This window comes from Hippopotamus amphibius, chromosome 1 (genome assembly GCF_030028045.1).
Source record: "Hippopotamus amphibius kiboko isolate mHipAmp2 chromosome 1, mHipAmp2.hap2, whole genome shotgun sequence".
In the NCBI taxonomy this organism is placed as follows: Eukaryota; Metazoa; Chordata; class Mammalia; order Artiodactyla; family Hippopotamidae; genus Hippopotamus; species Hippopotamus amphibius.
Genome location: NC_080186.1, coordinates 28,700,973 through 28,715,521, shown reverse-complemented (window position 1 = coordinate 28,715,521; position 14,549 = coordinate 28,700,973). Strand labels below are relative to the sequence as shown.

The 14,549-nt window shown below is 47.3% G+C and overlaps 1 protein-coding gene across 3 annotated transcripts in view; it reads left to right on the top strand.

Moving 5' to 3' along the window:
• The window catches only part of TRAPPC3 (trafficking protein particle complex subunit 3), a 20,011-nt gene extending 5,462 nt beyond the window's left edge, over positions 1-14,549 (top strand). Inside the window, exons 1-5 of one of the 3 annotated variants that reach the window (XM_057705367.1) lie at positions 586-756; positions 8,085-8,182; positions 8,427-8,526; positions 9,442-9,624; positions 13,869-14,549. In XM_057705367.1, coding sequence (XP_057561350.1) covers positions 715-756; positions 8,085-8,182; positions 8,427-8,526; positions 9,442-9,624; positions 13,869-13,883 — 438 coding nt within the window. In that variant the 5' untranslated portion in view covers positions 586-714 and the 3' untranslated portion in view covers positions 13,884-14,549. Of the gene's footprint in view, positions 1-585; positions 757-8,084; positions 8,183-8,426; positions 8,527-9,441; positions 9,625-10,065; positions 10,824-13,868 lie in introns of those variants that run through there. The other 2 variants (XM_057705348.1, XM_057705359.1) reach the window with 2 other exon arrangements.

Sequence of the window (14,549 nt, the reverse complement as noted above, 5' to 3'; positions counted from 1 at the left end):
AGTGAGAGGGAGAAAGTGACCTGAACTTTATCAGACTGCATATTTCATCAGGAGGCCACGGTGGTAGGATGCAGGTGCTGGCTGCGTTTGGGGTTTGGGAACAGATGATAGTTGGAAGAGAAAGGCACTAACGAAATGCTTGGTACATAGTAGCTGGTCATTAAATATTTTCGTAACGAAGAAGCCAGATCTGTGTATGAGCCATGGCCAGTTTTCTGGGACATCCTGGGAGCTTCTGGCTCTGAACTGCAGCAGCGGAAGAACCTAATTTGAAAGCGGGACTTTCCAAGACCATCCCCGGAGAGAGAGGAATTTGCGGAGCATCACTGAGTGGGGGTGGGAGGGTGGAGAGGAAAGGGAAGTGTGTGGATGATACAGGATTCCCGCAAACTGCGGACGCCACCCAGCGGCCATAAAGCACCCAGGCTCCAAGAGGCCGCTGCGCGCGGAGCACTCTGGGAGTTGTAGTCCGGCTGCACTAAGGGGCGGTGCTGCCAGTGGGGCTGTTGGGTGTTGAAATCTGACGTTTACTGAGCGGGAATTACCCTCGTCGGCCGGACTACGAGTCCCGTGGTGCCCCCGCGGCAGGCCGCGCAGGCGCGGTGAGTCGGTGCCGTCAATCCCAAACGCTGAGGGGCCGCCAACTGGGTCCCGTGGTGATAGAAGGGGTCGGCGAGTGGGTCTGTGGCGAGGCAGGGTAAGGCGGCCGGCACCATGTCGAGGCAGGCGAACCGTGGCACCGAGAGCAAGAAAATGGTAATCGGAGCGTGTGAGCTCGGCGGGCGGGGCGGAATGGAGGTGTTCTGAGGAAGGGGCCCGGCGTGGGGCGCGAGTCGCAACTGGGAAGGCTCCTTCTACTAGCGCCTGGAGGGGGTCGTTCCGCAGGAAGGAAGGAGGAGGAGGCTCCTTGGGTCGTGAGCGGAGAATCGTTCCAGGGGCGTCCCGGGTCTGAGGCAGGTTGGAGGGCCGCTGGAGTAGCTCAGAAACCCCTCCCCCGCGGCCCGAGCGCGACTGGGTGCAAGACCAACAACGACGACGGGAATAACAGTAATTCCCACTGTTGCTCTCTTACTGTGTGTTAGGCACTGGGCCTAGTACTTTACGTCCATTGTCTCATTTAATCCGCAAAATATCAATAACTTTCTCAGATAGATAATGTTATCGCCGTTTTAAAGCTCAAAGAGGTTGCATAACTTGCCCAGGTTTACAGCTAGGAAGAGTTAGCATTTGAACCCATGTCTCTCTGACCCCAAAGCTAATGCTTCAGACTCCTAGACCATAATGCCTTCCACACTGTGCCATGGACATTGTAAGAGATGCTCAGATCTGGTTTTGCCAGAACGTTAAGAGTAAGGGCTGGGCCAGAGTAGGAAGTAAGTGGTGCCCCTCTGGCGAAGCGGGGGTGGGGGTGGGGCCTTCTTGTCATGGGAGTGGTGGGACACCATCTAGTCCTATAAAGTTTGGCCTCAGATGGGAGCTGGGCCTGGAGAGTAAGGTGGATGATGTTTTTCTCCAAACTAAGGGGACTTCTTGACAGGTGTTCCTTTTCTTTGACGTATTCTTGCTTCCTCCAGAATTGCCCATTTGTCTTTGTTTTCTGATTTACAAACTGAGTTATTGAAGGTCTCATGCAGGGCAGATCAGGGGCCTTTTGTTGACACTCAGCTCTAGAGGGGATGACTAAATGGCACTCACACCTTTGCATCTTATGCCAGGAACAGCCACCAAAAATGGGCAGCAGGAGGCCCTGTTAATCCAGAGCAGTACTGTACTTTTTCTTTCTCAGATCCCTTTTGAGAAGTTGATGATAGCTGTGGGTTTTCTCCCCAGAAATAGTAAATAGACAGGCATATACAGAGATATTTACTTACATTTTGGTGGGATTTGTGGGCCCCCCTAAGATACTCAGAGTCACAGGTTAAGAATTCCTGTTTTGGGGGGACTTCCCTGGTGGCCCAGTGCTAAAAAATCCGCCTTGCAATGCAGGGGATGCAGGTTCGATCCCTGATCAGGGAACTAAGATCCCACATGCCACAGGGCAGCTAAACCCCTGTGCCGCAACTATCCCGTGGTGAGGCAACTAAGACCCGATGCAGCCAAAAATAAATTAAATAAATAATAAAAATAAATCTTAAAAAAAAAAAATTCATGTTTTGAGGGATTCCCCAGCAGTCCAGTGGTTAGAACTTGGCGCTTTCACTGTGGAGGCCTGGGTACGATCCCTGATCGGGGAACTAAGATCCCGCAAGCTGCAAAGCCAAAAAAAAAGAAAAAAAAATCCTGTTTTGGAGTAAATACCAATTTAAAAAAGAAGAAAAAGAGAATGTTTTGCTAGGAAACAATGTCATGTAGGGGGGAAAACATGGACATTGGTTGGAATTCTGATTGGTCCTCAATTTCCTTATCTATAAAATGGGGGACAATAATGCCTTCCTAGGATTGAGATAACAGTATAAATTGCATGGGGCATGGTAAATGTTTGTTTTCCCCTCCTTTTCCTATGATATAAGCAGATACGTAGAAGTCTTCCTGTTTAGTTTTCATTTCTAGCTCTTTTTTGTACCTTTTTTAAAAACCTGAAACCAATATTGAAACACTTAATACTGTTTTAGCAGGAACCTTCAGACTCTACCCCCCAGCCCTCACATTCACTCAGTATGGGTGAAGTGAGGGAATTAGGGAGGGGCAGCAGTGCACTCCTGCCTCAAGAGTTTTGCTGCTGCTGCGGTCTCTGCCTGGAACTTCTTTCCCCAGAGAGTACCTAGCTACTCCTCACCTCATTCACAGTTACTCAGATGGCATCTCCTCAAAGAGGGCTTCCCTGACCACATAAGTTCTCTATTCTCTTACTGTTTCTCTTCAAGCACTATTTCATGTAAAATATTTCATTATAAATTATGTATTTACTTGTTTATTTTCAGTCTCCCTCATGAGAATGTAATCTCCAGGAGAGCAGGGGTTGGTTTGTTCACTGCTCCATTCCCAGCAGCTAGAATGATGTTTGGCACAAGGCAGTCTATGTTGAATGAATGACATGAAGGTTTGGTGCGTCCTGTCATTCAGGTCCTGTTGGTACCCACTTGAGCCTTGTCACGTGATCCTCTTTGTAGCCACCTGGTTTTGACATGCTCCCCTCCTTTCCTCTCCACTTGAGGAGCCTCCCCCTCTAGCAGCGCACTTTGCAATCAGCCCCACCTTCTGCTAATTGCTGTGCTCCCACTTAAACCTTCCAAAACTTACATGGTTAATATGCCCAAGTAATTAGATCTCTGCTTTTAGTCTGTGCAAACAGAAACAGCCCATTTGTCTAGCAAACTTTTCCTGAGCCCCAGCTCTGTGTGAAGCATTGTGGGAAATGCAGAGATGATGTCTTAGTCCCTAACCTTGAGAAGCACATGCTGTATGAGAGAGGTGGAAAAATGCACAACACAGGAGTGTAGTACTGTCTGGGATTGAGTCATGGCTTCACTGCTTACTTGTGTGACCTTGGGCAACTGTCTTCATTGTTCTCAGCATCAGTTTCATGATCTTTATTTATTTTTGGCCACACCAAGTGGCTTGCAGGATCACAGTTCCCCCACCAGGGATTGAACCTGGGCCATGGCAGTAAAAGCCCAGAATCCTAACCACTAGGCCGCTAGGCCACTAAAAAGGTAATAATAGCATTTATATAATAGGGTTGTTCTGAGGATTAATTGAGGTATTGCATGTAAAGCTACCAGTGTGATAGTGCAGTGAGGGTTTTTTGGGTTTTTTTTTTTGCCACGCCTTGAGGCTTGTGGGATCCTGGTTCCCTACAGGGATGGAACTCGTGCTCCTAGTAGCGGAAGCATGGAGTCCTAACCACTGGACCATCAGGGGATTTCTAGCATCCTTTTTTTTAAGTTGAAGTATAGTTTATCTACAACACTATGTTAGTTCCATGTGTACAACATAATGATTCGATATTACTATACACTACAAAATGGTCACCACACAAGCATCCTTATTAGTAAAGATATTAACCTTTGTGTGTTTAGGCCTGCCCTTCTTTTGTGTTGCGGCTCTGTTCCAGAACTCACGTGGGTTTACTACTTGAGTAGCAGCACTCAGAATCTTCATGATAGGAGGCTGGAGAGTGACAAAGTAGACTCAGTCCTGTGACTGACCTTCCTTCCCCAGCTGCTGGGGGGCAGTCACGCTGGATTATTTGTGTTGACAAAAATAGTAAATGTGACTCTTAATAAGTATCTTGGAGCATTAGCTCCAAAGATCAGTCCCTTCGGGAATTTTGATATTTTGTTTGTGGCACTGACTGAACAGCTGCCTGAAAACCATCAAGTGTAGTAGCTTACCTGAGTGTAGGGCTTAGCTTAACTTACCCTGCTCAGGTTGTGCCTGAAGTACGTGGCTTTGCCAGTATGAAACTACTCCTGTGGTTTCTTGATCTGCAGAGCATCTTAAAGTCCATTATCTCATTAGACCCTCCCATCAACCCTATGATTGGCATGATGGATTTCACTGTTACTGTGTTTATTAGAGAAGATTGAAGTTTAGCAAAGGGAAGTGACTTAGCTAAAGTCTCACAGCTGGTGACAAGTCCATACTCAGAATCAGGTTTTCTGAGTATAAGCCCAGTATCCTTCTATATGCCTTACTAATTAAATTCTTTATAGTGATTCAGAATCTCCCTCTTTGAACCTAGTTCAGGGTGCTTTCTGAACTAGGTTTAAGAACAAAAATAACAGTATCTACTTCTTTTTTTTTTTTTTTTTTTGGCCGCGTGGTACGTGGGATTGAACCCGTGTCCTCTGCAGTGGAAGCGCACAGTCTTAACTACTGGACTGCCAGGGAAGTCCCACAATGTCTACTTATTGAGGAGGTTCTGTGCAGCAGGCACTCTACCCACATTATCTCATTGATAACCCTGAAGGGCAGATAATATTGTCACCATTGTACACATGGGAAAAGCTGATGTTCAGGAAGATTAAGCAGTGGCTTATTATTATCCTGTAATAATAACTTTTTACAGGACAGTGCTCAACTCTAAGAAGACTGAGTCTCAGTTACTTAACCTATCACCTGTAAAATGGGGGTAAATAATATTTGTTCTGCTAACCTCTCATGGTTGTTATGAAGATCAGTAAGTATCTGTGAAGATATTCTGAAAGTTTTATAAATATTAATGATAATTATTATTAAACATAATTAAAGCAGTCTGAAAGTAGACATTTTGCAGAAAAGATTCATGTTTCTGTTGGGAGGAAGACTGTGCTATGTTGAGTGAAGAAATGGGACTGGTTGAACTGGCTGACTTTTAAGGTCCCATGGAACCTTGAGTTATAAGGGTCTTCAGGCTCTGCAACCTCTTGTTAATTCTCTGACTTCCTCTTCTCTTCTCTCTTGTATTTACTCCTCTCTAATCTGGCTGGTCTCCTAGCTGTTTTTCACACATGGCCGACATACTCCCACCTCAGGGCCTTACACTTGCTGGCTCAAATTTTTTCACCTAGATATCTTCATGGCTTACCCTTACTACCTTCAGGTCTTTGCACAAATATCTTTTTTTTTTTTTTTTGCCACACCACATGGCATGCAGGATCTTAGTTTCCCAACCAGGGATCGAACCTGTGCCCCCTGCAGTGGAAGCGCAGAGCCCTAACCACTTGACCACCAGGGAAGTCCCCACAAATATCTTAATGAGGCCTTCTCTGACTACCCTATCTAAAATTCACACACAGATAGGTGAGCATAAATACTCCCTAATCTCCTTTTATGCTTATTTTCCTTCATAGCATTTATCACCATCTGGCAAACCATTTATTTTATTTATTTAGTTTATTACCTGTTTCCCTCCTATTAGGTAGTCCCTGGTACATAGTAAACTACATACTATAAATGAGTTTTTTCTATACCACAGCTCATTCCCATTTTTAAAGTCTGAAGACCTTTAAGTTGTATATTTATGTCATGCACTATTCCCAATAGGCTTGGTTCATAATTGAAGATGGAGATAAGCTTACAAATTTAGAGAGGGTGTAGAGAGCCTGGGTCAGGAATCCCATTGCCAGATCACAGACATATTGATTCTGTGACCACCAACAAATCTATTTAAGACCTTGATTTTTCTTATTGGTAAGTTGGGGGCTTCTGCATGTATAAAGTGCTTGACAACATCATGGTATGCGTGTTACTTGGCATCATTGTGGGCTGAGGCTCTTGGAGTCTCCATCCAAAGACTCATTACTAATGGAAGGAAAGCGCGTCTGATTTAATGCAGTGGTGCCAACTCTATGGACTGGTTACTGCTGGATTGTCTCCATCCATTCATGCCTAAGCCCTTCTAGTGCCAAACCCTTAACTTTACTAAAAGTCATTCTCTTCCTTAATAGCTTCCCTTTAATTGCCATATTTGGTGAATGGTCTCTTGGAGACACCCTGATCTGTTTTAGTTGAATTCAAAGAGCTTACTTATTTTGAAATTGATTCTCTTTGTACAGCTACCTTTTGTTTGTTTTTTAAAGATTTATTTTATTATGTATATATGTATTTTTGGCTGCATTGGGTCTTCATTGCTGCGCACCAGCTTTCTCTAGTTGTGGTGAGTGGGGGCTACTTTTTGTTGTGGTGCGGGAGTTTCTCATTGCGGTGGCTTCTCTTGTTGTGGAGCACCGGCTCTAGGCACATGGCCTTCAGTAGTTGTGGCTCATGGGCTCAGTTAGTTGTGGCTCTCGGGCTCTAGAGAGCAGGCTCAGTAGTTGTGGCACACGGGCTTAGTTGCTCTGCTGCATGTGGGATCTTCCCAGCGCAGGGATTGAACCCATGTCCCCTGCATTGGCAGGCGGATTCTTAACCACTGCGCCACCAGGGATGCCCACCTTTTGTTTGTTTTTTTAGGAGAGGTTATTCATATTGCAGTTGTGGGGAACTGGGCAGGATGAACATCGGCTTAGAAACTCCTGGTTTTTGTCCCCCCAGATTATTTTTGTCAATATATTAATTTTGTCAGTACTTAGCTGTCGTTGGACGAATTACTGAACCATTCTGAGTCTCAGTTTCCTCATCTCTAAAATGAGATTAGTTCCTGCTCTTTCTGTTTTACAGAGTTATTGTGGGGTGGAAAATGAAAAATAGAATGCAGGATGTAAGCAAAAGGCATTCACATTATTCTTGCAGTGACCTCATTACCAGGCCATGGGGATGAAGTGAGGAGCATTGGGTCCTGGGAGCCTGGGCCTTAACATTAGTTGTACTTTCTTCCCCAGAAGACTTGCAGGCAGAAAGGTGCTCTGTTCCAAGTCGGACAAGCCTCCATTCAGAAAGGACTGGGTGGGTGGCAGTCTTGATTTTTCAGCCTTATTTCTGTATGAGTACATTGATCCAAATGTGCCACTAACATATTTCTCACTTTGTTTAACTCTGATAATGCCTTTCCCCCAACCTGCTGCTTTTACTCTGTAGGCCTGGCATTTGCTGTTCCTTTCACCTTACACATCTCTGTTTTTTTGGTAGGTAGGTGACAGGATTCTGTATCTGAGAAAGAGTTTCTGTGATTTTAACTGTGGTTGTATAGAAACCAGTCCAGGTCAGTTTTGTGTTCCAGGTACACAAAAGATTGTATTCCTTTCAGAGTTATCCCTTTCCTGCAAACACTTTAGCTATGTGTCAAGAGGAACATTATTTTTTCCCATGTTGGTGACTTAGAGGGGTTATCACTAGTGCAGTAGACCTCGTCTGGTACTTCCTTCCTTCCCTCCTGGGTCCTCTGGTGCTCCTGGATGGGGCCTTGGGAGTGCAGTTAGGCTTGGCAGCTGTGCTGGGATCCTGAGTCAGCAGAAGTCCACCTTGGTGTGTTGGAAGAGTGACTGCTCAGTGTATGAGGTACCTTTTCACAGCACCCTTTGCAGTGGGTCTGGTTGCAGCCCTGTCACTTTGACCCTAGGGAGCCAAATTCTTTGGCTACTCCACAAAGGATGACAGTCTTTCCCACCAGACCAGGTAACCCTCCTTTGAATTCTGACAGTTGCACTGGGGCCAATTCAGATTCTCACCAAACCTTCCCTTTTGTGTGGCTTGCTTCTGACTGCCTTTTAAATCTCTTTTAGAGCTCTGAGCTCTTCACCCTGACCTATGGGGCTCTAGTCACCCAGCTGTGCAAGGACTATGAAAATGATGAAGATGTGAATAAACAGCTGGACAAAATGTGAGTGAGCTCCTCTGTGGGAGAGACAGGAATGGGACTCCTGAGCACACCGAATCTGCGTGGTCCCTTAGCACCCAGAACAGGGTGCTCTCTCGTAACCAACACTTTGGGTACAGTTTCCACTGCTTATTTATTGGGATGTTTGGGGATTGTCCTCATTTTCCCTTTACTACCAACAGTCTTATGTTCAGACATAAGACATTCAGACCCCATAATATAATCTGTTCTCTCATTTCTTTCCCAGGGGCTATAACATTGGAGTCCGACTGATTGAAGATTTCTTGGCACGGTCAAATGTCGGGAGGTGCCATGACTTTCGGGAAACCGCAGATGTCATTGCCAAGGTCGTTATCCTGGGCCACCTGGCCATGCTGAAGGGTTGTCACTGGAAGGCACTGCTTACCATTCTCTCCCTTAGAGAGGCCCTTAGTATTCCAGAAGAATAGCTAGGCAGCTGTTTGAGCCAAAGAAGCCTTCCTGGTGGTTTAGGAATAGCACAGATTATGCAGAAGGGAAGAATGGTTGGGATCATCCCTGTGGATTGGAGCCCGACTGAAATCAAAGCCAGATCTCTTCAGCTGTGCAGATGTAGCAGCGTAGCATGGGGGTTAAGGATACCGACGAACCTGGCTTCAAATTCTGGCTCCAATACTTAACTAGTTCTTAGGTAAGTTATTTTTAATGTCTTTAATTACCAGTTACCTCATCTTTAAAATGAAGAAAATAAGAGCTACCTCATAGGGGTTTTGTAAGGAGTAAATGAAGAAATGAACGTGAGCATTCAGGTAAAATGAATGCACTTATTGCAGTGTGTATAGAAAATGTCTGCTATTAATAATATTAGTGTTACATGTTATAGGATTAATAATAAATGATAAAATACCTGTAGCTTTGTGGTGTTAGTCAGAAGAAGCGTTCAGATAGCAGAGAGGACAGGGACGTGTGTTGGGGTCTCTCTCTGCTTAGATGCTAGTTCAGGGCAGCCACCCCTGTCGGAAGATCAGTGCTCTTTTCCACTAAGAAGTTAAGGTAGTCAGCAAGTTGTTGCCTACTTGTGTGATGCCTTGAAGGGGAGGGGTGTGGAATTGTGTACAATTGCTTTTCCTTTTTTGCCTGAATACCTAAAGCTTCAGTGTCTTGCAGAGGCCATTTTTTTTCCTAAGCCATTTGATTCCCCTTGCTGGTCCCGTCGTGTCACCTTCTCTGTTGTACAGCCCCTACTGCTCTTCCCCATAGTGCCATTGTGTGTTTCTTGACAGGTGGCATTCAAGATGTACTTGGGCATCACTCCAAGCATCACCAATTGGAGCCCAGCTGGTGACGAATTCTCCCTCATCTTGGAAAATAATCCCTTGGTGGACTTTGTGGAACTTCCTGATAACCACTCATCCCTTATTTATTCCAATATCTTGTGTGGGGTGTTGCGAGGAGCCTTGGAGATGGTGAGTGTAGCTTTTTACCTTCTGAAACACCTGAAATGTAGTAGGGTCTTCATAAATGTTTGAATGAATGAATGAGAGTGAAAGAAGGGCTTTTAGCTCACCCCAGTGCTTTTCTGCCTGAGATGGTGACGCTGCCAAGTGTAGGATCCAAGTTGGAGATCTCTACGTGGTGTTGATCCTCCCTGCTAGGCTGTCAGCCCCCAAAGCCCAGGAACATCCGTTGCCAGATTGGCTTATTTGGTGACAGTTTCATTTGTGAGTGTTCTTTGCTAAGACTCTCCTGTTGGGTTGGGGCCACTGCCTTCTGCACAGGAACTGGCAGTCTTGTCCTTGTGGAAACCAGCCCCCTACTGTGGATGAGTCAGTTATAGCTCCTTACCCAGTGGTTTCCCAGAGGCTGTGGCTAGGCAGCTGCCCCTTCATTTTCACACTGTCCCCCAGGTCCAGATGGCTGTGGAAGCCAAATTTGTCCAGGACACCCTGAAAGGAGACGGTGTGACAGAAATCCGGATGAGGTTCATCAGGCGGATTGAGGACAACCTCCCAGCTGGAGAGGAGTGACCATCCCCAGGACTTCAGGGTAGCCAGCAGGAGCACTTGTTGGCATCAGAAAGCCTCAACACTCCCTCTGCCCTCTAGAATTCAGTGACTCTTTAACACGGATGTTATATATTCTTCTAACCTTGTTTCCATTCTCCATGTTAATAAAGAGCAGACTGTGATATAATCCATTTACCCTACAGGTGTGCACATTCAGGAGGGAAATTCTTTGCTCCCTTTCCCTTCAGAAGGGCTGGATGTAGTCATCCTTGATTGGACTAGAAAGAGCTCAAACCATTTTACATTCCTGTTTGAATTTTCCAAAATAGAAGCCCCTTTGACCCCATAAGAGGCAAGTCTAGCACATTTATCCCTGGGTCTTCAGAAAGTCACTGGTGAATGGCCATAGGGAATCCAGGACTCACGGGGACAGGGGAGGAGAAGCTGGGAGGGGTGGGTCGGATATGCTGGCTGTAGTGTGACACAGTCTAGTGTTTGCCAGGAAAGGGGAGCCAGTCATGCCAGAAACATTGACTTCTGGGAAGCCACCCAGGTCTCTCATTCCTCCCTGCTGTTTGGAGGCAACATCTCCTCTTTTTACAGAGGGTCCATCTTTTTTTCTTACAAATTCTTCAATAAAGACACATTCTTGAGTGAAATCCCAATCATGTCCTGTTTTCTTTCTGCTCAGCCCTGGGAATTTTGTTACAGTGGGGTGAGGAGACCTGCTAAGTTCCTGTGCCCTACCTTGATTTTATCTGGCCTAGGAGTGGCTTCTCCCCACCTACCAGAGTCTGGGAAACCTGGAAGCAAATGAGACCCCTTCAGAGTCATTTTTGAGTCTACTGTCTGTAGCGAAATCTAGAAGCAGACCATTATCCCAGATGTACCTAAACTGGACTGTCCTGGGCCCTTGGCCACCAAGTTGGAGGATTAGGCTAGAAAGACCATGTAAACCCTGGTGTAAGGGCCCTTTACTGAGCGCTTACCATTTGTAACCACTGTGCTGAGCACTTTGTATGCATCTTCTAATTCACAGTAATTCCACTTTTAGGAGGAGGTCGCAAGTTGCCCAAGGTCACACAGCTAGTAAGTGGAGAAGCTAGGGTTCAAAGCCCCAGCCAGACTCCAGAGCCCATGTTCTTAACCATGATGCCTGGTTCGCACTGTGGGAGGGTGGGCGAGCAGGCCTGCGGCTCCCTCTCTTAGTCTCACAGAGCTTAGGATAGCTTTTAAAGGAAGGGATCAGAGATCATCCGGCCATATTTGGTAGCACCATTCTTGAGGTAAATACTCAGGTTGTGGGGTGAAACAGAGCCCCAGGCCTTCCCCAAGGTTCGTACACAGGCCTGAGATGAGGGTAGCATTGTGCTTGAAGTGTGTCTTGGTCATAAAGGTTAGCACCAAGGTTCTGGGGCACCAGAACACATGACCTGCCTCCTCCAGCTGGGTTAAGCCGCCAAGGAGGAGGAAAGATCACTTTTGTGTCCCCAAGTATGGGGAGCTTATGCTCCCTCTAGGATCCTATCCTTCTCTGAGCCTCTTTACCTCCCCATCCAGGTACAATTTGGGACCCCAGGGCAGTCATCCCATTTTGGGCATCTGTATCCTCAGCACCCAGCATAGGGCTGGGTCCAGTCACACCAGAGTTTGAGTGAATGAAGGAGAGATTAAGGGAATGAGTGCTGGGGCCCAGATGTGGAAAGCATTGTGTGGTGTCTGGACCCTGCCAAGAAAAGTGAGCTGTACCACCCTTTCCTTCTCCAGGGGGCCCTCTCCCTTCCTCTCCTCCCAGTACCACAACCTACTTTCCAGCAGCTGTTTGTATGGCATGAGGTTTTGGATATTTCCTTGGCCAGAATTTATCTTGGGCAACATTACAGGGTCGGCAAGCTGTGGAAACAAAGCCCCCTTAGTGAGTTCTCCTGGTTACAGCCCCACAATTGTGTGATGTGCACCTAGGGGCTAAGGGGAGGCAAAGGGCTGAGGGCTATGAGCTATTGGGACTATCACCTCATCCTCTCCCCGGATGAGCCAAACATACATGGCCCAGCTACCCAACAGCTGGTCCCCCCACCCCTGAAGTTAATTAGCTGTAGATTACACATCGCTTTGCTTTGCTATGACTGAGGCTAGGACCCGCCCACCCCCCAGGCTAGGCCATTCCCCGTTCGTGATGTACCGGCACTCTCTTCCAGCGAGAAGGGGCAGGTTTGCCTGGCTTTGTGGGACAGGCTGACTAACGAGGGGAGTTCCCAAAGAGCCTGGGTGGCTGGAGGAGTCCATGCTGGTGGCCTTTGGGCTTGGCACAGGTGGGGCAGAACTCTAAGGAAAGGCCTTGCTCTGCAGCCTTTGGCCACCAGGGGTCTCCAGACCACCACTGTACTGTCCCAGGCAGTAACTATCGGATCCCTGGTTTTCAGAATTTGCCAGAAGATGCACCTGATGGAGCAAATCTCAGGGGCTCATCAGTCTGAAAGTGCCCCCTTTCTTTAGTAGCAGCTATGGGACCTGAAAACAAAGCTCACATGGCTGCCTGGCTAAGGGCCTGCCTACTGAACGCAGGGCGTTGGAAAGAGCACATTGGCTAAGAAGTCTCTGGCTTCCATTCACACACCAAACTCTCCTGCTGGCCTCCTGAGTTAGACGAGCTAGGTCTGAGCCCTCGCCTGAACAACCCCCTTTACTTCCTGAGGCGAGACCGGAGCACCAGCCCTGTTCCCCTGATGTAAGGGAGTCCTGTTGCTGCCCCAGACTTGCACCAGTGACATTTCCATATTCAGGTTACACCACCTTTCTCTGGTGGATTGGCTGCCCCTACATTTGTTCTGGGCATCCAGGTCTGAGAAGGAGGTGGCAACAGAGGCTCAGGAGCAGAAATTGCATTAAGTAACATTAGAACAGTCTCCTAACAAGTAGTTCATTGTGGATGGTTTGGGGCGGGGGGGGGGAGGTGCAGGAAAAGCATCCTCCCGTTCTCCTGGAGCTTAAGTGCTACCATGTGCTGTTCCCTGGAAGCCAAAGGACCGGTGGGAGGGGAAGGGAGGGAGGCAGCAGGCAAGGAGCCTCCCTGTTACCAATCCTGAGCCTTTGATGTGGGGCCAGGCCTGACCCCAGGACGGCCGCTGGCCACTGCCAGGGGAGCTGTGGGATGCAGTGCATTCCTGGGGGCAATTTACGCTTCTGGCAGGGGGAGAGGAAAGTTTCTACTGTGGGGAAGGGGGTGGAGAGAGGGTGCTGCAGTAGAGTTGAGGGGGTGGGTGTTGTAGGGAATAATGGAGGGAGCCAAGGCACAGGGCAGCACCCTCCCAAGTCAGCCTGGCTCACCAGACCTGCCTGGCTAGAGGCCTCCTCCAGGAAGCAATCTCTGTTGGCCTCAGAGCTGGCGAAAAGCAGCACCCTCACCCCCCACCACACAGGTACATGTCCTGGAAGATGCTGAGAGAAGCAGCTGCTCTTCCCTCCTGGCTCTGGGGGCCTGGACTCAGCCATGAGGACATCTAGGACTGAGCCAGGCTAGAGGCGGGCTGGGAAGACGGTGTGATGCGCATGACAGCGGGTGTGGGTGAGTGCGGACAAATGTTATTTGTAGCAACAGCTAATATTTATTGCAGAGTGACCATATGCTGGTGTGAGTCTAAGCACTTCACGTGGAGTTCTCGTTTAGCATTCACAACAACCCTGTCACTATTACCATTTCACAGATAAGAAAAAACTGAGATACACAGCTAATACACAGTTGATTCAGGACTTGAACCAAGATAGTCTAGTATTGGACACCAAGCTCTTATCCAGTACATTCTGTGTCACATTCTGTATGTTTTTGTATTTCAGTGGGTGAATGTTTCCTTGTGTTCCTTGGGGAGTGTGTCAGCATGTGAATTCTTTCACTTAATAGAAATGTAGCCCTGGGCTGGGGGCTGGGGACGTGGAGATGCCGGGAGCTTCTATCCATGGGGAAGCAGCTGTATTGGTGCGGAGGAGAGGAGAGGTTGAACATGAGAGCCAAGGGCAAGTGTCAGCTCTCCCACTTATTGGTTATGTAACTCTGGACAAAGAATGTGCACTCTGAGCCTCAGTTTTTTCATCTGGAAAATGGGAATAATAATGCCTACCTTGCTGACTGTTTTGAGGATAAAACAAAATGAAGTAGGCATATTTCCTGGCATAGGGGCTGAAGTGTTCCCTAATTGGCAGTTACGATGAATATGATATTAGGGGAATTGTTTTGCAAAATTGCTGTGTGTGGATATATGAGTGAGTGTGTACAGATGGTAATTTTGTGAAATCAGGGCTGTGCCTCTATTGTTCATTGGTATATCCCCAAGCATCTAGCACTGCTTTCAGCACAAAGCATGTGCTCAATAAATTTTTATTCACTGTTG